Source organism: Trichoderma aggressivum (genome assembly GCF_033847375.1).
Source record: "Trichoderma aggressivum f. europaeum strain CBS 100526 chromosome Unknown scaffold_058, whole genome shotgun sequence".
NCBI classification, from domain to species: Eukaryota; Fungi; Ascomycota; class Sordariomycetes; order Hypocreales; family Hypocreaceae; genus Trichoderma; species Trichoderma aggressivum.
This window is the reverse complement of record NW_026946424.1, coordinates 23,008-48,454: the sequence shown is the minus strand read 5'-3', so window position 1 is coordinate 48,454 and position 25,447 is coordinate 23,008. Positions and strand designations below refer to the sequence as shown.

Here is a 25,447-nt window from a genome sequence, read left to right as displayed (position 1 = left end):
GATTCAGCCAAGGATTTCATACCCCGCTGCCTATGGCGCTCGGACTTGGATGCTACGAGTATAACAAATTGGTTGTGATTTTCTATGTATCTCACTGTTTTTTTTTACAAGCCGCATTTCACCCATTGCCATGTATAAATCATACGATTTCTTTATAAGAAACTATGCATCCATTCCATAGGTATCTCAAATCTCTCCTGTCTGAGTGCCACCCAAGAGTCATCAAGTCATACCTGGTACCAATGCTGTCACGGGTACAAAATTTGGCCGTGCCCGATATGGTGCAACACAGATCGAACGAATGAATTACCTTGAGCATTTACCATTTCATTTTTTTTCAATGCTACATGCCACAAACCCACCGGTACGACTGTAGAAACCAGAAGGGCGTAGAAAAAAAACCCAACCCGTAGACTCCAAATGCAGCCCCTCAGACCGAGAATGTCCTTCAAAATGGTTTTACTCGTCATCCGCCAGCAGAGCATTTCGCTTCGCCGCCACTCTCTCCAACTTGCGCTCACGGGCAGCCTTGGTCTTCGCACGCTTGGCGTCCATCTCATCCTTCAGGGCCTTCTCACGCTGCTTCTCGGCCTTGGCACGGTGAATCTAATAGTGATTTGTTAGCACAGCAATTCTCTCACGAGGCCAGCCAAAGTCTGCTAAGAAAAGGTGAAACGTACGTGCTCAACCAGAGCACGCTTGTGCTTGAATGTGTTACCCTTGCTCAGGTGGTAGAGCTCGTGGTAGAGGTGCTTGTCGATCTTGCCGCTGGCGCGGTACTTGACCAGAAGGCGTCGGAGGACTCGAAGGCGGCGCATCCAGAGGACCTGAGTGGGCATACGAGCGTCGGCAGTACCCTTTCTCTTACCGAATCCACGGTGTCGGCCTTCTCTTCGGGAAAGGTTGAGCTCGCGGGCGCGGGATCGCGAGTGCATCGTCACCGGCTTTCGAATAATGAGGCCATCGGCGACGAGCTTTCGGATGGTCTGGCGAGAGTTGGCATTTGAAATCTCGCTCTGCTCGCTGGGATCAAGCCAGATCTTGCGCTTGCCGCAGCCAATGACCGACGCGGCAAGGCGCTTCTGAGTTCGCAGGTTGACCCTAAATCGCAAAGAAAGAAAAACCTTGTGTCAGCACCACATCTCTTGCCCGCCAAAAGATTTGAGCTCAATCAAGGACTATCGTCTTCATCGCCCAGTTGCTATCCATCCAACGGCAGTGGAATATAGGCTTACATCTTGAATAATTTCGGTATTGATGGCCGGCCCTCGATGGCGATGAGGTTGGATGAAGTTTGGGGGGAGGGTTTACGAGGCCAGAATTTCCGGAGGCTCGTAGCAGTTCTGCTCAAAGTTTGTGGGTTCACGTGCACTAGGCCCGGAATTTAGCACACTTTCAAAGAATGGGCTAAGCGAGGGCTCTGATGAGACTAGTCCGCCATTTGCATCAATCATATCACGTGACTCCCCGGACCGTTTGACGTAATCTTGACATTCACGCCCTAAGCTTCACGTACTCGTACTTGTGGTATAATCACACAGCATCACAACACCGCCTCTGCTCTACAAATACGTAAAATATAAAGAGGACCTTGGTGGTCTCTACATATACGCTGTTTTCTGTATATATGTTTACAAGAATAAGCCTCCACTAAGCCAGGAATAATCAGGAATAGCCGGATTATTCTACCTCACCCAACCTATTCTTAAATACAATGCCAGAATGCTAACATGTGTGTAGTTAATTACATCTCATCTCAAGTATTCTACACAAATTTTTTCCTATCACGTCAAAGATACTGGTACAATCCTACTACCTTTCTTGAGCATATATCTGCTTATGCAAAGGTTTCTCCATCAATTTCCACTTTCCCCACGCTCCATATCTCCCGCTCATCTTCAACCTCATCATTCGACAGGCCTAAGCTTCCTTGTCCACCTTCAGCCTCCCTCCGCTCCCTAGCTTGAACGCCAAGCCTCATGGCAACTCGTTTGAAGTAGTCGCCCATGCTTCTCTTAACATTCGGCGGTAGATCATTGCCCGGGCCTGCCATATAGTTATCAAATATCCGGCCCTCTTCATCTGCGACGCTGAATAACTCAATGAATGCAGCTTCAGCAGATAGCTTCACGGGTATCACTGGATCCCTAACACTCGCGAAAATCGGTGGTGCCAAAAGTGACACATGAGGCCGTACTAAATCGGCGTTTTTCCTGCTCAATGTTCGAATGATTACCAGCGCCAGCCGTCGCGAGTCTGTGGCATTTCCAGGTTGGACGACAACTGCCAATGTCTCGAATATCTGCTTGATATCATCGAATGCCTTAGGGGGTGATGAGAGCAGAAGCTTTCCCGTGGCGAGAATGAAATTATCCGCAATATAAGGCTACACGAAATTTATGAGATGAAGGACAACAGAGGGAGGTTAAAGGCAAACTTACTCTTTTATCACTCATTCCCCCACAGAGCAAGCTTGGCAGCTCATCGATGATACCATTTGACTGCAAGATACTCGGCGATTCAACCAACACAGAGTTCAAAGCCAATGTAGATGAGTGACTTGACTGAGGAGTAATGACTCTGTTCCGTAGCAGGCTTATGGCAACATCCTCGGCCACATTCTTAATCAAGGCACCGAGAAGCTTTGCATTGGTTACCACCATGGCATCATCTTTCTCATCAGCATCCGAGTCAATCAACGACAGGATAGCTGATCTGGAGGATTCGCCCATGTTTGCCCCAGCTCTGCTGACAACTTCATACAGTGCCTTGAACATTGCCGTCCTCACACCTGGATCAGTTGTCCTTGCTCCTGTAACCAACTCAGTTATCAAAGGATCGATTCGAGGCGTGTAGTTGATCAAAGTCCCCAAAGCTTTTGCAGCTCTGGTCCTCAAAACTTCGCTAGATGTGTCCGCTAAAGACTTGGCAAAAGTGCGCTGGAGTTGAGGTAAGAAAGGCTTAAGCGCCGTTGGCATCTTCTCGAGTAAGTTGTTGAGCGTGAGCAAAATAGCCGATTTAACCTCCGTAGCACGTTCTGATACTACACGAATGAGCGGTCCTGTGATTTGAGTAACAAATGGTTTCAGCGACGCTTCGCTTGTACGGTCCACGATATCCGAGATACCAAGTGCCGCTTGCACTCTTTGATCAACAGTCCCGTTGATGAGGCCCTGTAGGAAGATTGGTAGTATAGCACTGATTCCCTTAGGAAGCTCGAATCCCCGCAAGTTAGCACCCGCAACGCCAACACGCTGAAGTGTTTGTCGAGTTGACAAAACGAGCGATTCCATTTCTTCCTTCTTAAGCCTCTTCGTGAATTCGGTGAGAGCAGCCCAAGAAGCCTTCACCACATCCGAGTCTCCGTCATCAAACGAGTTCAATAGAGATCGAATAATATCCTGGTTATAACGAGAGTAGTCCACACTGGAAACAGCAAAGAAGTTACCCATGTGTCGAGCTGTGGCAGCTCTCCGCCGGTGATCTTCATGCTTAAGGAGACTGAGAAGAACATTCATCACAGTATTGAGGCCATCGTATTCGTCAATTGACTGGATCACGGTGTCGAATGATGTCGCCAGCTCCTCACGTAAACCGTCATCGCTGCAATTGATCTCATTCTCCATCAATGACTGAATGATGTTGGGGAGACGACGGTTCATAGATGCGCCAGCAACCTTGGATAGGGAAGCCAGGGCCTTTGCATCAAACGCTGATATCGGTGGAGTTGTTAGAGTTGGGATGAGATTGGGCAGAATGATGTTGGACCGGGTAGCCTCAGTCAACAACGTGAGAAGTGCCGATAGAGCATTATCTGCTTCATTCTCGGATCGCAGGAGATTGAGCAGGAAAGGAAGAACTTGATCAACTGCCCGTTTGCCAAAGATCTGTTGAAGGGAGTCAAAAGCCTCGGCGGCAGCCTCTCTAACCTCCGCATCTGAGTCAATGAGTGCAGTGCGGACAACAGAAATGAGCGTCTTATCATGGTCCTCAAGAGATTCTGGTGACGCAGATGAAATGAGCTCACGCAGAGCAAGACATATGCCCTGCTTTGCATCCGTATCTGTTGAAGTTTGTAATCCCATCTCTAGAGTTGGTAGGAGAGTGGCAAGGACACCGTCGCCAGCTTTCCGAATCAGCTCACCGAGCGCGTTACTGGCAATAACTTTATGCTCCATGTTCGAGCTTCCAAGTCGCCTAATCAGAAGACTTGTAAGCGTTGGCACCAGTTCCTTCAATGTCCTGGGGCTGTGGACCAAAGCTTTCCACACTGAAATCGCAGCGGAACGAACCGCTCCAGCAGTGTCGCATCGGCAAATATAAAGAGTTGACAAGATCTTGTTTCGCTTCTCTTCCCCAAGTACTTCCTTCAAGGAAGCACTTGCCTCTTTAGCAGTCTCATCTTCCTCGTCTCCTGGTTCGGCACCAGCTTTCACACCTGTGAGGTTGAAGAGAAGATCGCCAACAAGCTCAACGGAGCTAAGACGAATTCTGTAACTGTCATCCGCCAATCCTCGCTCCAATTCAGGCAGAAGAAGGTCGACAGCTCGAATTGCAAAATTTTTAACAAGCAGTCGTCCCGCGCGAAGGGCTGTTTCACGAATAGACTCCACATCATCCGCCAGACCGGCGAGAATAGGAGGGACTATACGGCCCAGATACGCGGAAAAACTATTGCCAAAACAAACCGGGAGGAAAATGAAGAGAGACATGAAACCTTCGCGGACTGCAGGCTTAGAGGATTCTACATTCTGAAGAATGGTTGGCAAAGTTTCCTCGAGTCTGCTCGTGCCCAAACCTGCTAGGACTTCGCTCAAAGCCTGTGCGGATCCCAGTCGGTCACCGGCGCCAGTATCAGATTTCAAAGTCTGCATCAACTCGGGAATTAAGTTGGGCAATGAGTCCTCTCCCAGTTTTTCAACCAAGGAGCCGAGAGCTCTGGATGCTGTCGCTCGAGTTGTTGGTACCGGGTCAACAGCAGCAATCTTGAGCCCGGAAACGAGGACCGGTAAGTGCATGACAATGTCTTTCTTTTCTGTCAGATGGGCTAGACTGCCAATCACCTGCGCTGCCTTGCGCTTTGTGTTGGAGCGATCGCCTAGACCACGTTGCAGGATGCGGGTGATCAAGGCCAGAGAGGGTGCGTCAAGGTAATGCACAAACTGAACCTTGATTAATGACTCCAATGCCTCGTCGGTGTACTTGGTTGGGTCGCTGAGAGCTTTCAATATCACGTCCACCAAACTCTTTACTTCCGGGTTGTTAATGACATCGCCGAATCTCTTCAAGCTTCGGTTGGCGGCGGCCCTCACTTCCTTGTGACTATCGTTAAGCACACCGGTTAAGGGAGGAATGATGTCCGGTAAACTAGTCGCGAGTTGGTTTGGATCAAGGTACGCCATTGCACCGAGAAGGTCACAAGCACCTCGCTTGCTACGCCATTGCTGGTCATCGAGTCCCTCCAAAAGTGTTGGCATGATCTTTTTGACACCATACGAGCTTAGCTTACCAAAGCAAGCTTTCGCTGCTGCCAAGCAAGCATCTCGGACATCTGCATTGGCATCTCCAAATCCGCTAAGAAGCAACGGCACTATTTGGATGACATATGGTTCAAAAAGGCGGCCTAGCATAGTAGAAAAGAGTTCAAACGCTAGAAGAGCAGCCTCTCTTTGGTGTGAATCCTTCTTATTCTCCATAGCTCCCCTGAGATCTGACATGATTCGGAGCTCCTTGATAGTAGATATGCCGCTACCAAGGATCAATCCTGCCAGGCCGTAGGCGGCTCCTCGTTGAGTAGCATACTTTTTGGAATTCAGAAGCTCGTGCATCATCTGCTGTATATATTCGGACAACTTTGACGGATACGCTTTGATCAGAGGAGGTAAGCATTCGGCAATGGCATATTGGACCATCTCAGATGGGGTACTCAAGGTTGCCAAGAGACGTTCAATCACAACGGGGATCTTCTTGTCCCCCGGACGGAGATGGCGAGCCAGGGCACCATACATAATAACCACCGCCTCGTTGACACGATCCACTTCGTCGCTATTCTTGTCAGGCTGCTCCAGGGTCATTTCGAACTTCTTCATCAGCTCATCAATGATGTTGCCTCCTTGGAACTCGATGACTCGAATAGCAGCATCAAGTGTTTCTGTTCTAACCGAGGCATTTTTGTCTGCCAGAGGTCCAGACTGGATCAGAAAATCGAGTAAGGGACCAACTTGTGAAGGCTCCAAGATGTTTGCCAGTTCTTTGATGGCGGTTGCTATACCATGCCTCGCTTCCCACGGGTCAGACAAGTCCATTTTCTTTGGCATCCCGAATTCGTCAAGAAGTTGGACTTTTGGCTTTGCCATCTCCAAATAGATAGACTGCAATGTTGGAATCACAGTCAGAAGGCTCTTCTTGTCAATTTCCGCTGCCTTGGAGAGTGAACGTGCTGCAGCTCGACGGAGCTGTCCGTCTTTGCTTTTCAAGAACGGCACCATGAGCATGGGCACCTCAGCATTAAGTTTGAACCCGCTCTCTTCCCATATCTCCATTCCGAGCTCTTGGTTTTCTTCAATGTCATCATGGCTTGCAAGCCAAATCTCGCTGCTGTAGCCGAGTTCACTCATATCAATATCTGCACTGATGGACTGCAAAACAGCAGTCCTGACATTTGCTTGTGGCACTGTGACCCCCCGAGAAAGGACCAGCATTTCATCAGTAGTGATGTTAGGTGCGACGCATCGGCAGATGTCGGAAAAGCAATCTTTGATGATTTTGTAATGTTGAGCATGGCTTTGCATTGAATGAATAAGGACATCCAGCAGCTCTGTACGAGGTATCGATTCATCAGCAAAAGTAATGCTATGAAATGAGGTAAACTCCACAGCCAGCACAATCTGAGTATCCCGATCATCTAAAGTCTCTCCAACACCCCCCTCTCTCAAGACATGAAAGAGGAGTGGGAAGATGTATATTAGTGATACCGCATCAAACGGCCGCTGCTCGCCAGTAAAGCGGAGACGATACAGTACCCTTGTTGCAAGGTCGGCGAGTGATTCATCACCATATGTCCCCTCGAAAGATAATCCTCGAAGCCTGAGCGTCGCAATCCCAATAGCAGAGCGAGTTGCTCCCAACCTAGAACTCACTTTCTCAGCGCAGGTGATGTAGACTTTGGAGGCGGCATCGCCTATAATGAGGTTCGCGCCGGCTTCCATAACAGCAAGAAGTGAGTTGATGGCTGAACCAAGCCAAAGTGACGCATCAGTGGGTGGTCCAACCGCCAACGAGTGTATAATCCCGATGCTGCGGAGAAGTTTGGCTTCGATCGCTTGAACTGACGCTCGTATCTGAGACTCTTTCTTTAACTGAGTGTTCACTTTAGACGTTTCCTCAGCAGTGAGCTTTCTTTGTGGGCCCTTCTTTTTCTCAAGTTGGTCTCTCAGTTCCTTTTCCCACTTCACAATATCGTAATCTTTGGTATTCTTATTTGGAGCGTCGTTTTGGCCTTTTTTGCTCAGGACATCCACGAAGCAGGTACCTTCTTGAGTCCTGAAAATTGCAGCGTCAACCGGTCCAATTGCCTTTACCGGTTGCGGATCTAGATCTTGAGTTATAAGATCTTGTAATCGAGGGATGATAGTTTCTGGAGCAACGAAGGCCAGTTCTGCTGCTGCATTGTATGCAGCAATCCGAATGGCATTGACCTATAATTTTACTTGTCAACGCCGGTTCTGCTCTTGAGATATATTGACACTCGTACCTTTTGATTGACAGACGTACGCTCGCTGATCTCGTTCAGTAATATGTCGGCGTATTTCGTGGCGAGTTTTCCAGGGTCAACTCCCATTCGAATACAGGAGTCTATCCAATTAGCTCGAGGTATCAGCTCCGTACGGCAGATAACGAGTAAAGAGCAAGCTTGCTGCTCCAACATCTCTTGCGAGATGCTACCCCCGAGTGCCTCCAACTCTTTGGAGCTAATACAAATCGACTTGATAACTTTAATCAAATCACGCGTCTCCGTGGTCGAATCTTTATCTCCGACGTTGATAGTCTGCGTCACATGCGTCCACAGGCCATTGATAACGATATCTGCTATAATGCTAGGGCTCTGAGCATAAAGAGAGGTGAGGGATTTGGCACTTTCTTGTCGCACGTTTGACGGTACAGTTGAGACTGTAACGATAAATATCATGGCCTCTGACCACGCAAGAACGATATCTTTCGCGGTGTGGGTGCTTAGGCCCGCTGCAGCAGAATACAGAGCAAGACGGAGCCAATCGAAGTCTTCCTCACTCCCAATCTTACTGAATATTTTAGGGTTCAAAAGAAAGGACTGTGATGAGGCTAGAGCAGGAGATGAAGTCGACAACTTCAACAGATCCGCTCCGATCTTCGAGCCAGTGGACCATTGTTTCAGAACAGGGAGTAGAGCTGTGAGAATGTACGCTCCAACTATCGTCCCGCTCTGGGCAGTCAGTGCAGGATTGGCAACAACTTCATTGAAATTATCGATAAATTTTGGAATAACCGCTTCCGTGAACGAGGTCAACGCAGCGTTCGTGTCCAGGCCATCTATGGTTCGGAAGACGGAACCGACACGAAGAAGCCAAATTTTGCGAGTTGTTGCCTTCTTATCTGCCAATCCTTTGAGCAAAGCGCTTAGGACGGGCTGCGAGATTTCGCTGTCGCCCTTAATCAATACATTGATAGCTCGACAGAGTGTCAATGTCTCGGCGGCCAGGGCTACATCGTTTCCTTCCTTGCCAGTAACAGCTGCCAAAATAGTGGACATCTTTTGGGCATTTGGACAAGACAGGGGAACAGCTTCTAGCATTTCTGCATGGAGAATGCGCTGGTCAGCGGAGGCCAGCTTGCCCGTTTTCAGGGGGCTTCCGATCTCCTCGATAATTTGATCGACTGAACCTGCGTTGTGGCATTTTGCAATAATGGCACGGAAGGAAGAGATAACTCCGGCGCGTATCAAAGCATTGGTAGATTTGACGTTTGAAAGTAACTGCTTCAGGAGCTTACCGGCCAGCAAGTCTGAGAGATCAATTTCGGTAGGCAAATCCTTCACCAAGTTTTGGAGAACACCGTCCAAAATGACTTCCGGCGTACGAAGCAAGCTTTTCTCCAGAGCTGGAGTAACTTGAGTCTGAAATTCATCGAGTATCGCAAAGCTTGAAAAGAAGTCGCCCAGTCCGGCGGAGATGTGTCCTGGCAGCGTAGTCCTAGAGCCCAGGATCTCGCGATTGTAAAATTCGTAATACAAGGGCTTATGAGTTTCCAGCGTAGGTCGTACTGCGGGCCGACGAGCACCAACTCCGGCGATGATTCCCAAAATAACAGAGTTTTTTGCCGATGGCGTACTACGTTTGGACGTTAAATTCGTCACAGCATCAGTTAAATTCTGGGGCCCCAGGGTTGGGGAGTTGAAAAGCTTTCGAAATCCCCTTCGAGTGACTATTATGGCTGAATGCGCCAGCGTAGGCTTCGAAGAGGGCCGTAGACATTTCTCCAGGACATCTGCATATGCCAGTAGAATTTCACTTCCAGATTCTTTCCACGAAGGCTCGGATAGGCTTTGAAGCAGAGCGCTGCACCACTCGACCAAGACAAAGGCGCTAGACGTAGCAATACCCTGCTTCGAGGACTCTTGTCGTAGAGTTTTCACCAATAGCTGCAGTGTTGAGGAACTAGCCTCTCTCGTGACGAGGGACACCAGGCATTTCTGGGCTGCCAGCCGAGACTCGCGATCCTGGTACGCCGCATGGGTATTAAAGAGGAGTTGTAGAACCTTGGAGGAGAATTCGTCGTCAGATGCTAAGGCAGTAGTCAGCTAAACCGAGATGTGTCGAATTGAGGCAAGTAGGATGGTACCTTTCCGAGCCGCTGCCTCTCCCACAAGATGCAGCTCAGCAATGCGCACCGCGGGGGACGACGAAGCTAGAGCCTGGGCAGATAGAGACAGGTCCATAGAGCCCTCGGCAGCGTTGCTGCTGGGGGCATGTTCAGACATATCGATTCACGACCCTAGCAGGTAGTGGTGGACAAGTCATCGGGCTATTAGAATTTTCGACAAGTCGATGTCGATATTGAGCCAGGAAGTATTTATTCCGTGTACCTTGCTTGTTGCTTTAGCTCGGATTGCCCCGCAGTTAACACCAGAAGAATGCCCCGCACAACATGGGAGAGCAACAAGACCTTTTTTTTGTGTGTGCTTAGACCACCGACCTTGGACGGCACTGGATGAATAAGACGTATGTGATAGCTGGCATAGGCGCTTCTCAATGCCGTTCCTACGTAGTATCCTTGGTAGTTCTAGGCGAAGCTCTGGGTAGAGTACTAAACGGACTACCCTATAGCGTGGGGGGGGGATTAATAGACATTGCCCTCGTGATATGGAGCACCGGCCTTGTTGAGTGCCTGCTACTGGTAGCTGCATATCAATTGACATCTGAGACTCTGTCTGACGGCTTTGCTTGGGTGCCTTTTGTCTAGACTCAGCGTGGGATGGAACGTGGTGGTTAGCTGGGTTTGGGATGATGTGAAGCGTTGGTGGAGAGAACTGGAGATCAAGTTCACGATGACACTCTCCATTCCTCAATGCTGCTAGGTAGGCGGGCTCCTCCCATTATACCAAACAGCAGGTATTGGAAGATAACACACTCAGGGCAATGTATATCCTCGACAAATTAAAATACAAATACAAAAGGGAGACGCGTGATCCCTCCACGATAGTATTACCCACTGGGTTAGGTAGTAGTGCTTAGCATCAAATTCCCCAACTCAAGCCCTTGGGGGGTCTTTTAATTCTGCTGCCTGATGCACAAGTGGCCTCGATTTCCAGGCGAGGGTCACGCTAACCAGGCTATCCACTCTAAAATTGGATGATGCCTGAAAGCAATGATCCGAACCCAGCAGGAATTTTCGATCCTCGTGCTCTGGGCCATTTGAACAGTACACGAAGAAAGGCCATTGAACGGACTTTAGAGGATGGAACGGTAGCTAGGGGTAGCTAGGGCTAGTAACTGTATCCCCGAGGGGCAAAAAAGCTACATAGGTATCCTGGACCATGAAATACTGGGGTGGCTGGAAGCTATCCCTCCTCTCACGAGGAACGTATCAGAGAGCAGCACAGGCACACAATATCTTGGGCGGGATCCAAATGGCTGATAGGCAGGTAAGGTTCTGCTGGGTCGCAGTGCAGAAAGCTTGCCTCCACAGCCACTACCGTTAGCAGCATGCCTACATACTTGTACATGCTCGTACTGCTAGCAGCAACCTTGGAAGTCTATAGCACAACCGCTGTGGCTATCCGCACTTCCCTGGAGAATTCTTAGCTGCCTCCACTGGCCACCGTAAGAGCGACATCGGGAGATATACTGGCAGGTACAGGAGGCGATTCATAGGTAGGTAGGCGATCCATCGTATATATATCATCCTTTCTCCCACCTTGAAGCTTTCGCAGCATCCTTCTCCAAATCCACCAACATGGTTGCCACATTGAAATCGTCCGCGTCCATGCTGCGGCTGGCGAGCCGAGCCTTTGCGCTCAGACCAACCAGTCGACTGCCATTGGCCGCAGTAAGACAGTTCCATTACGTGCCGCCACGACAGGATAAGCCTGGAAGCCACTCTCGAACAGACTCTGAAGTCGAGATTGAGTATCCTGCCGAGCATGAGCTTCCGAGCAGCAAGCCGGTCTCTGCTGGTGGCCAGTATGTCAAGCCGACACTCCCCAGCTTCACCCTTGACGGAAGGGTTGGCGTCGTCACCGGCGGCGCGAGAGGACTGGGGCTTGTGATTGGCCAGGGAATGGTCTACTCCGGGGCCGATCTAGCCTTGGTCGACATGAACAGTGAGATTCCAGGTCGGTGCAGAGGCATTGTTCCCAGACAGCTGACGTAGCAACAGAGGAGGAGGCCGAGAAGCAGGCAAAGCTGATTGTAGATGCTTTTGTCAAGGAAAACCCCAATGCCGAACGGTTAGTGCCCAAAGAGGTCTGATATCTTCAAATGTCGTGTCTAACAGACCTTCAGCATTCCCAAAGTCACGGCACATTACGCCGATGTTGCTGATGCCGACTCTGTCGAACAGTGTATAGCTGAGATTGTCCAGAAGCACGGCAAGATAGACAACTTGGTCACTTCGGCTGGCTTCACTGAAAACTTCGAGGCCGTCAACTACCCAATTGATCGCCTTCGAAAGCTGTGGGCTGTCAACGTCGATGGCACATATCTGTTCGCCACCTCAGTTGCTCGTCATCTGATGGAGAGGAAGAGCCCCGGTAGCATGGTCATGATTGGCAGCATGTCGGGATCCATTGTCAATGTCCCCCAGCCCCAAGCGTGAGTGATGCTGATCCCATTCGCATGCCCGCATAATACAGAACTCAATGAAAAGGGGAGTTGAAAGAGTCTCGATCAGCTAACATTGGAACGAACTAGTCCTTACAACGCTTCCAAGGCAGGGGTTCGCCATCTAGCAGCATCCCTTGCCGTTGAGTGGGCCCATGCTGGCATTCGGGTCAACTGTCTTTCTCCAGGATACATGCTGACAGCGCTGTAAGTCAATTAACCTGGGCTGTTCTTTATTGTGAGACTGGCCAGCTGACTTGGTATTCCATCTAGAACCCAGAAAATCCTGGATGAGAACCCAGATCTCAAGCAGAAATGGGTATCTCTTATTCCCCAAGGCAAGATGGGCCTACCCCAAGATCTCATGGGCCCTGTAGCCTTCCTGCTCTCTGATGCTAGCAGCTACGTAACTGGTGCTGATATTCGAGTTGATGGTGGCTATACCGTCACATAAGCATTGAATATCTCATTGCTTCGGGGACTCAAACCTAATCTACTGCGTAGTAGTTCCCCAATATCAATGAGACATGCTTAATAGTATCTACTTTCAAGTAATTCGTATTTTTTTTTTTGTACATATTAAGACCCATCATCAGACCAGGCGAATAATCGCGTAGGCTGAACCATGGGCGATACCGGTCCAGCAGATAATCTATATATAAAAATTATCATCATCACTGACCAGGAGAAACCAATTTTCCATGGGCCCTTGAATCATGTTGCCACCCACCAGCCAGAGCAGCCCCCCCTTGGGCTTTGGCAAAGCTCTCCATCCTGGCTTCTAGCTCAGGTCTGAAATGACGGATGAGGCCCTGAATTGGCCATGCAAAGGCTTCGCCAAGAGCTATGGAATGTTAGAAGAACTGAAGATGTGCAACGGAGAGCCGAAAAGCACTTACCACAAATAGTGTGACCCTCAACCTGCTTTGTCAACTCCTGAAGCATGTCGATTTCCCTCTCCCGTCCCTGGCCCTTTTCAAATCTGCTCATTATCTGCTCCGTCCACTTGCTGCCTTCACGGCATGGTGTGCACTGGCCGCAGCTCTCGTGGCGGTAGAAGTGACTCAAGCGGCTAATCGCACGCACAACATCCGCGCTCTTGTCCATGACAATAACTGCAGCTGTGCCTAGACCCGATTGGCTATCCTTCAGGGCATCGAAATCCATCAATTGGTTGTCACAGACATTCTTGGGCAAAATCGGAGTCGAAGAACCACCAGGAATAACGGCTAGCAGATTATCCCAGCCGCCTCGGACCCCACCGCAGTGTTTGTCAATAAGCTCGCGAAGGGGAATGGACATTTCTTCTTCAACGGTGCAAGGGTTGTTAACATGGCCTGAAATGCAGAACAGCTTAGTTCCCTGGTTGCGCTCGCGGCCAAACCCAGCAAACCAACTTCCTCCACGGCGACAGATCGTCGGCGCAACAGCAACAGTTTCCACGTTGGCAACAGTTGAGGGGCACCCGAAAACACCGACCGCGGCGGGGAAAGGGGGCTTGAGTCGAGGCTTTCCAGGCTTTCCCTCTATAGATTCGATCAGAGATGTCTCTTCTCCACAGACGTAGGCACCAGCACCGCGGTGAATGTAGACGTCGAAATCGTATCCGGAACCACACGCATTCTTGCCAATCAGCCCATCTGCATAGGCCTCGTTGATCGCATTTTGGAGAATGGCGGCCTCATGGTAGAATTCGCCACGGATATAAATGTAGGCGGCGGTGGCGTTCATTGCCCGGCCTGCAACAAGGCAACCTTCAACGAGTTTGTGCGGGTCTTTCCTCATGATTTCTCTGTCCTTGCAGGTACCGGGTTCACCCTCGTCGGCGTTTACCACGAGATACCGCGGTTTTGTGTCTTTTTCCCAGCCCTTGAAGTTCATGAAGGACTGCCTAGGAGTTAGAAACCCATCAAGGTCGATATTAAGGTCGAAGATCGTGACATACCCACTTGAGACCAGAGGGGAAGCCCGCGCCACCTCGTCCGCGCAAACCAGAGGCCTTGACTTCGTTGATAATCCAATCGTCGCCCTTTAAAAGGATCTCCTTTGTCTTGTGCCAATCGCCCATTTTCTTAGCGCTCTGGAGGTTGGCCGGGTATCGCCCGTAAAGGTTCTGGAAAATCCGGTCCTGGTCCTTCAGCCCACCATATGTTCGTACAGGAGCGGCATCCTGAACAGTGACCAGGCCTCTCGTGGCGCCTCGCGAGAGACTGACGGCCTTCCTGGAAGTTGCTCGGGCAGACAGCATGGTGTTGTTGCGATTGATGGGCAGGGTGGCAGAATGACAGGACAAGAGCTGGTGGGAGAGTGCTGGCAAGACTCTGAATTGGAATTGGATTTGATAATGGAGCTTCCTGATTGGTTGGCGAGCAGCCTAGTGCCCATACTTGAGAGATTTAAAGAGGGAATAAATTAAAGAATTAGCGGATTTTTTATCGCATATAAGCACAGAATTTATTATTCTGTTTAATAATAGTATTCTCCGTCTCGTTCTTTTTATTTAGTATAATATATAATATATTTTTAAAGTGGTATTTTAATAAGATAATTCCATGTGTACGGAGTAGATCCTAGTTTAAAACTTATTATTACGTAATATTGTATTAAATCTTTAAATAAATATCTTCTTTATGAATTTAGGCTCATCCCATACTTAGTTAGCGCAGATTTGTGATGCTATGCGTTAAGTAGAATACCTAGGTACAGGTAGCTGTGGGGCATCACGCCCCCATGCGAGTGACATTGAACTTGGAGCTTCATTATACGGAGCGCTATTCATGATCCTGCACGCGTCGTAGCTTGCACACAATGTTGGAGCCGGGCGGCTTGTTTGAGTTGTTAAATTAGACTATTGATCTCATTAGTGGTCTCTTTTCTGGATTTCAAAATGGATTATTCAAGCACAGCCGGTTCCAACACGGCCGCCACGAGGGCGGAAAGGTTCGAGGATGAGAAACGTCGAATCATTGACAGCTGTTTCAACAAAAAGGATACAGATGGCTTGCGTAAGACACAGAAACTAAAAACATGGAAATCCGGCCTGGACTAATCTTCTACCATAGTCCATGAAACTTATATTACCCATATTCGCGTCACCGAGTTCTCCTCACATTCGTCGATGCCGCCTCCTCCTGAAGCTCGGGGTCAGAATACGGAGAAGCCTAGGATTATTGTTGTGGCGGTACGAAAGTCTGGAAGAGTTCGAGTCCACAAAGCCAAGGAGAACAATAGTGGATCTTTCTCAATCGGCAAGACATGGAACCTAGACGATCTCTCACACATCGAATCCTATACGGGGCCCAAGGTAAGCCCAAATCTGCGAGAATGGGCTGGAGAGACGGGCTTCCTCGTTACATTGGGGAAGCCATATTTTTGGCAAGCTCAAACCGAAAAGGAGAAGAAGTTTTTCATTGCAAGTTTGATAAAAATCTATGGCAAATATACAGGAGGCAAATTACCCGAGCTATCAGGGTTCGACGCGAGGGAATTGGACCAAATTCTAGGGGCAGGCAAACGCCCTACCGGAACTCCGCCTCGGCAGCAAACGATTGATCCAGCAACCAGCCAGCAAACTATCGCGACATCCTCAGCCGCCCTTAAAAGTAGCCTTGGAGAGGCCCCGCGATATCCCAGGCCCTCCCCTCTTGTCCGGCCTTCGGCAAATGAAAATAGGTCTCCTGCTGGAAGTTTCGACTCTACTGCATCCAGAGAACGATCCGTTCCTCGATGGACAGCCCAAAACAACAAAAGCCAAGATTCTATTGCCAACTCTACTGCAACAAAAGGCGATGATACGTCGAGCATCCCACCGCGCTCGCGCAGCGGCATGAGTGGACCGAGTGGCCTAAGTGGACTGAGCGAACCTCGAGATGTTCCCGATTCAACTCACGATTCTATACCTGCTATGCCTCGCCCATCCCTGGAAAGCAAACTACCACCCGAAAGAAGACGACCCCCTATGGATCCTTCAAGACCCCAGGATAGGGATTTGGTCCCTGCCCCCTTGATGAGCTCACCAGCTAGAAAGGAACCGGTGGCACCTCCGCCACGGAGTATCGATCGGGTTGCCTCTCCAGCAATTCCATCAGTGTTACAACCAGGCATAGCTTTTGCTGGCAGAACTAGCCAAGACGGAAGCCCACCACGTCTCACGGAGCCCCTGGAGGATGTGGGGAGAAAACCAGGGAGCATCAGTATCAACAGCGACTTGAAAGATCTATCCACTACCCCACCAGTGGACACAAATCTACCGGATCAATCAGGAACAAAGGACGCGACAAACCTTGAAAAACAGTTAACCTCGCCAGATGAGGAAACTCGTCCCGGTTTAGGCCCTATGATAAAGTCTAAGATATCCAAAGGGGATGTTGCCGGTGCATTTTGGAAAGCTGCATCTGCCGCAAACGCTTTTCGTCCACGGCCGGGAGGAGCCGGAGAACGCCTCCGCCAAAACCAAGTGAAAGCAAACGAGGGTCCAGATGGCATTACAAGCGTTGTCCCAGCACCGCCTAGACCTGTCTCTCGCGATGCAAATCCTCCCACCATTGAAACACCAAAGCCAACCATCAGTGACTTGACAATACCAGAGGTCAAAATATTGGTGGCCGAGTCAAATACCCCTGGAAATGCACCAACGCCAACCAAAGAAGTTAGTGAGACCGAGAAGGACGCAGCAGTTTCAAAAGAAGCCTCTCGCCGGCCCGTAGTCATCGGACAGGATGCTAGGTATCTTCAGAGGTTGGGTGTTGACCCCATTATCCTTGATGATCGCAGCGAAGAATTTGGCAAATGGCTGGACTTCTTTGGCTGGGTTCCTGGCGATCAGATGCACTGCTTAAATATGGACGATATAGGTAATGACCTGGAGCGAGAATTAAACACAGTCCAAGCGGGGGGGTGGCTAGCACGCTTTCGAGAAGAGGATGAGAGGGTAAATACGATCAAACGAGGAATCGATCTTGCTATGGGCGAATGCGAAGAGCTGGATAATTTACTCACGTTATATTCAGTGGAGCTCTCGGTATGTTTCCTTTCCTTTCCTTTCCTTTCCTTTCCTCTCTTTATTAGTAGTTTCTATTTATCTCCGGACATCAAGCTGACAACCTCAAGACCCTCTCAGACGACATTGCGTATATTGAAGCCCAAGGCCAAGGCCTCCAGGTACAAACGGCCAACCAAAAATTGCTAAGGAAGGAACTGGAGTCATTGCTAGAAACATGCGCCATTACTTCGACCGATCTCCAGGCACTTCAACAGGCTCCCTTGGACAGTCTTCGAGGCTTGGAAGAAGTTGAACTCTCCCTTGTGACTCTCTTTAGAGCCATGATAAAGATTGATCCCTCTCTTGGAGGCGACGACACCGGAAAGTCTATAGACACTGCTCTGGACGCTGACAATACCTTGGGGCTTAACAGCAATTACGGCAAGATGAGAATTGTACAAGAGAAGAGAGAAATGTACCTGCACGAAAGCAGGTACTTCATGAAACGACTACTGGACTTCATGACCGGCCAGTTTGCCGAAGCTTATGTCGAAACCAAGCGAGCATTAGATGGTGCTCTTTCGAAAAAAGTTGATCCTGCACATCACAGCATTGGCAGAGATCTTCTGTGGAAGTATAGCCCCTTAATGCTCTACGCGAGAGATGCGGATCTGGAAAACTGGAATCGCCTCATGCAAATATATCAAGACAAGAGCTCTCCCGTGTATAAGCACGAATTTCAGCATGTGATCACTCTTTGGCGTAAAAATGCGAGGAAATTAACAGGAGATGAAGCAGAGGTGATTTTCTCATCTCAAGTTGAAAAACAGCAGGAGGGTGTGGCTACAGCGGCCAGGAAGTTAACCGTCAAACGTAGCCAAACGTTAGCTAAGGCTCTACGCTCGCCATTGGCAGATGGTGGTACCAGAGCGCACGTTGAAAGGAACACTACGGATAACAGAAGCCTGCCGTACGAAATCTTCTCTGAGGCCTTGGAAGATCTTTTGCCTCTAGTTGAGATGGAACAAAACTTTATCATCGATTTCTTCCATGCGACTACGCTGGAACAAGCAGATTTCCCAGAGGCAGTTGCAGCATCTCCCCCTCGAGACCGCCGTGGAGGCGACTTGAAACGTCATAGGCTCATGGAACCTGACCGAGAACTTGCTCGCCGTGTTACGCGGTCCATGGAGGCCATTTTTGCATTCCTCGAGGCTGAGTTGCGAAGGCTGATGGAGTGGGCAATCGCTCAAGATCCACTGTAAGTTGAACTGCTATTCGAAGCACATCGGAAAAAAGACTGACTGGCTGTGACTTAGTCAAGGAGTTGGAGTGCTCGCTACACTTGAGAGAAAATTATCCGAAATGGGGCAATCTAACCAAGACTTCTTAAATGCCCTTCTCCAGAAGCTGCATGCATCATTGGAGGGGCAATTCAGAAAGTTTGTTGACGAACAGATACGAGCCATCGAGGAAACCAAGGTTAAAATTAAGAAGCGCAAGGGTGTCATATCATTCATACGAATATTTCCCGCTTTTATGGCCGCCGTCGAAAACATGGTCGCTGGACTGGACCATAACCTAATCTTGCGGCGGACGGTAAATCGGGAGTACGATCGCATTTTGAAGACAATGTTCGAATCACTAATGGTGATTGCGCGTGAGCACCCGGCTGTTGTCGGGGTTGCCGGCGGAGCGGCTGATCCAGAGGACAAGGAGGCGCTGAATTTTCACATTTTGTTGATCGAGAACATGAACCACTTCCTCGAAGAGACTGATGCTCGCGGCCTAGAGGTTCTTGAGAACTGGAAAGCACAAGCAAATACCGAATATCATGAGCATATGGCGCTCTATCTAAATGCGGTGATGCGGCGACCCCTGGGGCGACTTCTAGAGCAGATTGAGAATATCGAAGCGCAGCTGCAAACCGGCAAGTCCGCAATGGCAATCGCTCGACAGCCTTCAAACAATAAGACGGCATTCAATAAAGTGCTGGGCTCTTATGATGCGAAGGAAGTACGAAAGGGAATTGAAACTCTGCGGAAACGCGTGGAAAAGCATTTCGGCGATGCTGACGATCCAACCCTCAGCCGGGGCCTGGTCGTCAGGGTGCTTAAAGAATGCGAAGAGTTCTACACCGAGGTTGAAGGCAGGATAGGCAGGATTATCACAGATGTCTACGGCGGGGAGGTATTCTTTGAATGGCCTAGGGTAGAGGTGAAGGCTGCCTTCAGGTAATAAATGCATGTCATATATACCTAGTAATACATAATAATTCAGCAACCCGTAGTTCAAGAGCCTACGCATGTGCGCGTGTCAGGCACCAAGTAGAAGTCTACGGTTCCGCTTAATAACAAGGTTCAAGCCTTTTTCAAGCTTCTCCGTCTCTCGCTTTGCTGCTGTTAACGCTGCCTCGGCATCCTCAACACTCATCAGGGGCATATTGCCGATCGAACTGGCCGCCGCGCCTTTACCAATCTCGTCAAGTGACATGCCCGGCGCAGCAAAATCCTGTATCGCTCGAGCGCTTTCTGGTGTACTGTAGATGCCCACTCCGGCGGCAGCATCCGGGCCGTAAAAATATGGCGCGAGAGAATTGAGGCTCGCCGAGTCCCGAGTGGAAGATGCCCCCTTTGGGAATCCCATGCTGGTAGCCCCAAGGCTTAGCCGAGGTAGCACATACTGATTGATATAACTTAATGCATCCTCTCGTTGAAGCTTGCCAATGGGATCCTGAGATTGTGGCTGCACGGTAGAGGGGAAAATGTTCGGTCGCCCGTTTGGAACTGCTCGGCCCTTAATGAGCGAGAAGGCTCCGCTGCTTGGCTGATGCCTTGGTGCCACGAACGCAGCAGGATTCTCTGCCGTTGCAGCAATTGCAGTTTGGAGGGCCAAAAAGGTATCCTCTTCTTCCGGTGTCAACCCACGGATGCAATCTCCATGAGGGGTGATTAGCATGCGGCTGCCATCAGTATGAAATTGTTTACGCACAGGCCTTCCGGCTCGTAGTGCTGCGAGATCAGCATCTTGCATCTCACCACATCTGCAAGTGCTATCCTTGCAATCTCCCCTTTTGCTTAGCTGGTTTAATGAATTATGCTCTGGCCTGGATGAATTGCTAGAAACAGGCTTTAACAGCTGCAGTTTATCTGGAGCAGACGTGCAGAGCGACTCTCTGATATTGGCGAAAACGGATGCAGGGCTCGACTGTGGTCTTTCAACAGTTTTATCTGCAGGTTCAGCTGCTCTGGACAATGAAGGTGTCGGCGACGAAGCGGTTGCTTCGTTTACCTCTTTCGCTGAGTTCCTAGCATCTTGCTTGTCTTTGTTTGTATATCCTCTGCTGTCTGTTTTCGATTCTTCATTGTTGCTATCAGCCAATGGCTTTCCATCGTCTTTAGACAGGGGTTCCTTTTCGTCCTTCAACATTTCTGTCGGAATGGCTGCCGAAGGCATGGCATTAACCTCTTTAGCGGGCTTTTCCTTCTTCTGTTTTTTCTTGCGTCCAATGACAGGAGCATGTTCAGCTTCTTCCGTCTTGGGTGTTTCAGCCAAGGTCTTTGTTTCTTGCTTCAACACATCTTTGCGCTGTTTGCGTTGCTGACTCTTCGTGGTACCTCTTATTGGAGCGGTGCCAACTTTGCTTAGAGGAGGGGATCCAGCCCGAGAAATGGAAACCGAAAACGAGGTAACAGAGGCGGTATCACTTATCATTTCGCTGGCTGGTGTGCCAGGTCGGTGGGAATGTCCCGGCTTTCCCACTGCAGGTACATTGGAGACTGAAAGAGGAGACGGTGAAGCTGGGCGTGTCTCCGTCTTGATTGATGAAGGAACCACTCTTAGGGTTTTTGGTATACTTCGCGGGGGCGTGGCCACTCCACTGCTAATGGCAGGAGTAGGCAAGGGAGGGAATCTGGAAGCCTCTGCCAAATCATCTACTTTTGCAGCCTCTTCTTTGGGTTGAGAGATGAAACTAGCTCCAAAACCATGAACCATGGAGCTGAGAGATTTCGCGTCGCCGCCTCGTGTAGGCTGAGATTCATCCGCGTTGATGATATCTCCATGATCTTCATGCACGGTTTCGGAAATTCTATCATTTTGCCTCTTCATTGTTGATATGGTTTTCGATATTATGGTTTTAGGAGTAACCAAACCAGTGTTGGTGCTTATAGTTTCATTTGTCCTTGGCGCGCCTAAAGCAGGGAAATCCTCTTCTTGAAGTATAGATCCTCTAGCAGAAGTCGGCCAAGGTCCGAGCATCGCAACATGAGAAGAGTCCTTTGCTGCATGAGGCTTGGTGTGGATGTCGACCTCATGGTTGTCGGTACCATCCATTTTTGAAGGTGTCTGGATAGACGAGATTGGGTCATAAATAGACCCAAAAGTTGAAATGCGAGGTGAGCTTGGAATCAAGTTCAAACGTTGTGACTGTCCCTGCATCAGTACACCTTTAGGAGTCGAGTGATTGAGGGGATCCAGGTTGTCCAAGGAAGAAGCCAGACGACGGGCGTTGGTGGTTGATGGAGATGATACCAGGGCCGGTAAGGACTCATCTGAGACCAGTGCATCCACTGATAATTCTGCCTCGTCCAGTAAACTAAGATCATGGTCTAAAGAACACATTAGCAATGTGCAATACAATGAGGGCTTCATACAAGGGCAATGACGGGATAGCGGGCTACGGATTGGGGAGTTTTATAATACAAAGGCAAAAGGAGCCATCCTACGACCTCCATCATCGTCTTCCACGGGGAACAACGAGGGAAAGGTAGAGAAGTTCGGTATTATATATTGCGACCCAAGGAGACACCAATGTTGGTGACTCCATGCAATCCGTTAACATACAGGAGGGCTTGTGTGGAAGACGATGATGGTTTGCCTTACTGGATACTCCTTGCGTCAAACCATAAAACTCGGTCCGTAGGAAGAAAAAGAGAAAATGATGTGAAACAAGAAAAGAAGGACCACTCTCGCCGGCTTTAATGCAATTGGCCGAAAGAAAAAGGAGAAAGAAAATGAAGTGCGCCTCCAGCCGTTATCGTGAATACACCCGCTGGAATAAGGGTATGTCTCGAGAATCCATAAAAATAGCCCCAACTTCAGATGCAGGTCCTCTTGAGCGCCCCTCTAGTACAGTATAAAAGTGTGCAATGAATATCAACATATCATGCGATGCCCTTGGTTATGCTACCACCGAGCATAACTGGAATTATACATCATGTTCGGGACATACCCACCTTGGCTCTGACCGCTGAAAACTCCCTGGTTGACTCCGGTGTTGCTTTGCGATTGGTGCTGCATCCTCGCCTGCAGTATACTCGGGTCCGCAAGATCCACTAGACCACTCCCCCCCGAGGAGGAAGTGTTAGCATGTCTATGCTTCTTCCCCTTTTTCTTCTGCTTCGAGCCAAAGTCTTGGAATGCTCCGGGGTGGTTACCGTAGAGCGATGCCAAAAGGCCAGAAGTAGGAGCTGGGGTAGAGGTTGAGGGTGGTGGATACTGATTAGAAAAAGAAGAGATCATGTACTCACGCTTTCCACCATCATGAGGCTGGTTACCACCGCCTCGGCTCCTACTAATTAAACTCTGTAATAAGTCGCCAGGTGCGTCTTTCGTTGTAGGGCCAAATGCCGAGCCGCCAAATCCTTGACCAAAAATATTTGGCGGTGTATTTGTGGACTTGAGTCCTGGCGGTGGCGCTGGCATGGAGCTGCCAAAAAAGTGGCTGCTACCTGAGGATTGCAACGAGTTAGATACCATGGATGATTGCTGGCCCATGATTCTTTGATTCGTGGCAAATTTGAGATTTGTTGCTGCTGGCGGGCTGTCAGCCATAAAGCCGAACCGGGATGATTGACGATTATGACCTTGATTTTGGAACGTAGCCTGGCTAGATAGGCCCGAAGGGACCTGATCGCTGAACCCTGATTGAGGTCGCAGTGACATTAACTGCGGGGGGGCAACTCCTCGACCCATCTGGCTTGTACCTGGATTGAAGTTTGAACCACTAAGAGCAGGACCAAAGAGAGTATCGGCATTGTTTCTTTGTATGGGGGGAAATGAGTTGATATGCCGGTGCTCAAACCCCTGCCCATCACCGATTACATCGCGTTCTTCAGGTTCACCACCAAGAGCAAGGCTGCCGCCTGTCTCTGCCTCGCCTTCCGGCTGAATTTGACCTTCGGTTGCGTTCTTCTGGTCACCACCAATCCGTGCATCGTCGTCCTCACGCATGGCTTTTCGCTTTTTCCCTCCTCGAATATCGAATAATGGAGGTTCCAATTCGTTGAATTGCGGAGTAACGAAGCTCGTAAATGTACAATTCTGCAACGCCCGTAGGATGGTCGCCAGTGAGCCTTGTGATGGGGGCGGCTGTGGTTCTTCGGCAGGATCTTGATTTGAGATTTTATCATCTTCCGGAGGTTGGGTAGATGGAGGAGATTCGGTATCCTCCACAGCTTCTTGAGCAACTTCTGTTGTAGTAGGCAACGAGGCTGAAATAGCGGGGCTGGATGGAGTGCCGCTCGTTGCATGGCTACCTCGCCGGCTGCGCTGGGGGTTTCGGGCCCAATTGGCTGAAGAAGGTAAAGCAGAACCATCTAATCCGTAATCCGAGCCATCTTTGCTTGAAGAACGCGCCATGGTCTGCGAAATGGCTGTCAGGGTTGGCTGCGAGGCTTGCTGTCGAGGGGTTGTGCGGAAAGAGCTGTTGTTTCCGCCAGGTAGCGGCCGCTGTGTGTGGATGCTATTCATGGATGACAAATCTTGGCGAGTATAGCTGTCCTCCTCATCGCCCTGTTCATGTAAGAACATGCAGCCAGGGTTGTTGCATTTCTCGTTCTTGAGCCATGCTGAACAGTATTTCGTCGTTCCATATTGAGCTTTTAGTATCCGGTCGCCGTTTTGTGACCCATGGACAGCTTGAATACACCTAGTTGCTTCATCGGGTTTTTCAAAAGTAACGTAGATGCCCAAGGAGTGGTGTTGACCATCCGAACTTTTCCGATTACTAATCGAAATCTTTTGGATAACGCCGTACTGCCCAAAAAACTCGGGCTTCCTAAGCGTCTTAAGGAGTTCATCTTCGCGGACAGTAGGCGCTAGACCAGTAATGTAAACGAGATTCTTCTGCACAACACGTACTCCGATGAGATTTTTGCGATTCTCTTTCTCAGCTTCGCGTTTCTGAACCTCCTTCTGGCGCTGTTCCTGAGCTCGCTTGCGTTGATTTTTTTGTATATTTGCACGGAACTCGGCAACCCTGAAAACAGTCAGCTCGCGAAATCTTGATAATATGGACATAGAGCTTACTCCTCTTGTGTCACGACTTTCCACTGGATGGTCTTCTCGTCGTAAGGTCGTCGACATGCCGGACACAGGCCATTCATGTTATTTTTTATGTTATTGAAGCAAAATTGGCAGACCTAAAAATGTTTTTGTTAGGAGTCTATGCTATTTTGTTTATGGGGTCAAAGGGATGGCTACCTGGTAGCCGCAGGGACAAGGGCGGAAGTTCCGGTCGGACAAATCGAATTCTTCGATGCAAAGAGGGCTGTGACGGCATTAGAGAGTGACTTCTTCTCAATGAATATACTCCTCTACGTTCACTCACCAGACATCTTCGTCTTCCTCTATGAAAGAATCCTGTGGTGCCATGCTTGTATTAGAAGGATTTTCGTTATCGTCAGATATGTGAAGAAAGAAGAAGAAGAAAAACGTGGTTGTGCTGGCCAAATGGTTGATAGCTATTGATGATGTTTGTTCAGAGCGTGGCGTGTGGAACGAGCAGCCGCTTGGTCCTAAATTCAGCGGCCCCCACAGTCACGTGATTCCAGCCTCACTATTGCGATATAAAAGCGCTAGCTAGTAATGCAAGAAGATGGAATCAGTGAACTACGGGCTTTCGCTTTATTTACTTTGGAAATTATTCCCTTTGCTAGGTACGTAGACTTTGGGACAGTGTCGGGCGCTCACTGTACAGATTCCCAAATTTGCAACTCAAAAGTCGCCTTACAGTTGTATTCTTTACTTTGTTGTGTGATTTAAGATTTATAGTATAAATATATATTTTACACTGTATTTGAGACGTTGGAGCCAGGTACCTACTAGG

General features: G+C 49.3%; 5 protein-coding genes across 5 annotated transcripts; 2 read left to right on the top strand and 3 right to left on the bottom strand.

Moving 5' to 3' along the window:
* Window positions 1–459: 459 nt before the first annotated feature.
* Triagg1_9719 (uncharacterized protein) lies at window positions 460–10,015 on the bottom strand (the record flags this gene model as incomplete). Its single annotated transcript, XM_062904708.1, has 8 exons — window positions 460–606; window positions 681–1,101; window positions 1,236–1,371; window positions 1,695–1,725; window positions 1,868–2,386; window positions 2,442–7,697; window positions 7,754–9,819; window positions 9,877–10,015. The coding sequence occupies 8 exons, from the start codon at window positions 10,013–10,015 to the stop codon at window positions 460–462; spliced, it is 8,715 nt and encodes a 2,904-aa protein (XP_062751289.1).
* Window positions 10,016–11,490: 1,475 nt separating this feature from the next.
* Triagg1_9718 (uncharacterized protein) lies at window positions 11,491–12,810 on the top strand (the record flags this gene model as incomplete). The annotated part of the gene is made up of 5 exons (XM_062904707.1): window positions 11,491–11,869; window positions 11,914–11,983; window positions 12,039–12,347; window positions 12,447–12,563; window positions 12,630–12,810. 5 exons carry the CDS (start codon window positions 11,491–11,493, stop codon window positions 12,808–12,810), a joined length of 1,056 nt encoding a protein of 351 aa, XP_062751288.1.
* Window positions 12,811–13,030: 220 nt separating this feature from the next.
* Triagg1_9717 (uncharacterized protein) lies at window positions 13,031–14,604 on the bottom strand (the record flags this gene model as incomplete). The annotated part of the gene is made up of 3 exons (XM_062904706.1): window positions 13,031–13,200; window positions 13,256–14,243; window positions 14,302–14,604. 3 exons carry the CDS (start codon window positions 14,602–14,604, stop codon window positions 13,031–13,033), a joined length of 1,461 nt encoding a protein of 486 aa, XP_062751287.1.
* A 639-nt stretch (window positions 14,605–15,243) lies between these two features.
* Triagg1_9716 (uncharacterized protein) lies at window positions 15,244–19,575 on the top strand (the record flags this gene model as incomplete). The annotated part of the gene is made up of 4 exons (XM_062904704.1): window positions 15,244–15,361; window positions 15,419–17,376; window positions 17,466–18,598; window positions 18,657–19,575. The coding sequence occupies 4 exons, from the start codon at window positions 15,244–15,246 to the stop codon at window positions 19,573–19,575; spliced, it is 4,128 nt and encodes a 1,375-aa protein (XP_062751286.1).
* A 78-nt stretch (window positions 19,576–19,653) lies between these two features.
* Triagg1_9715 (uncharacterized protein) lies at window positions 19,654–24,993 on the bottom strand (the record flags this gene model as incomplete). Its single annotated transcript, XM_062904703.1, has 5 exons — window positions 19,654–21,947; window positions 22,575–24,598; window positions 24,649–24,761; window positions 24,823–24,889; window positions 24,950–24,993. 5 exons carry the CDS (start codon window positions 24,991–24,993, stop codon window positions 19,654–19,656), a joined length of 4,542 nt encoding a protein of 1,513 aa, XP_062751285.1.
* Between the last annotated feature and the right edge of the window lie 454 nt (window positions 24,994–25,447).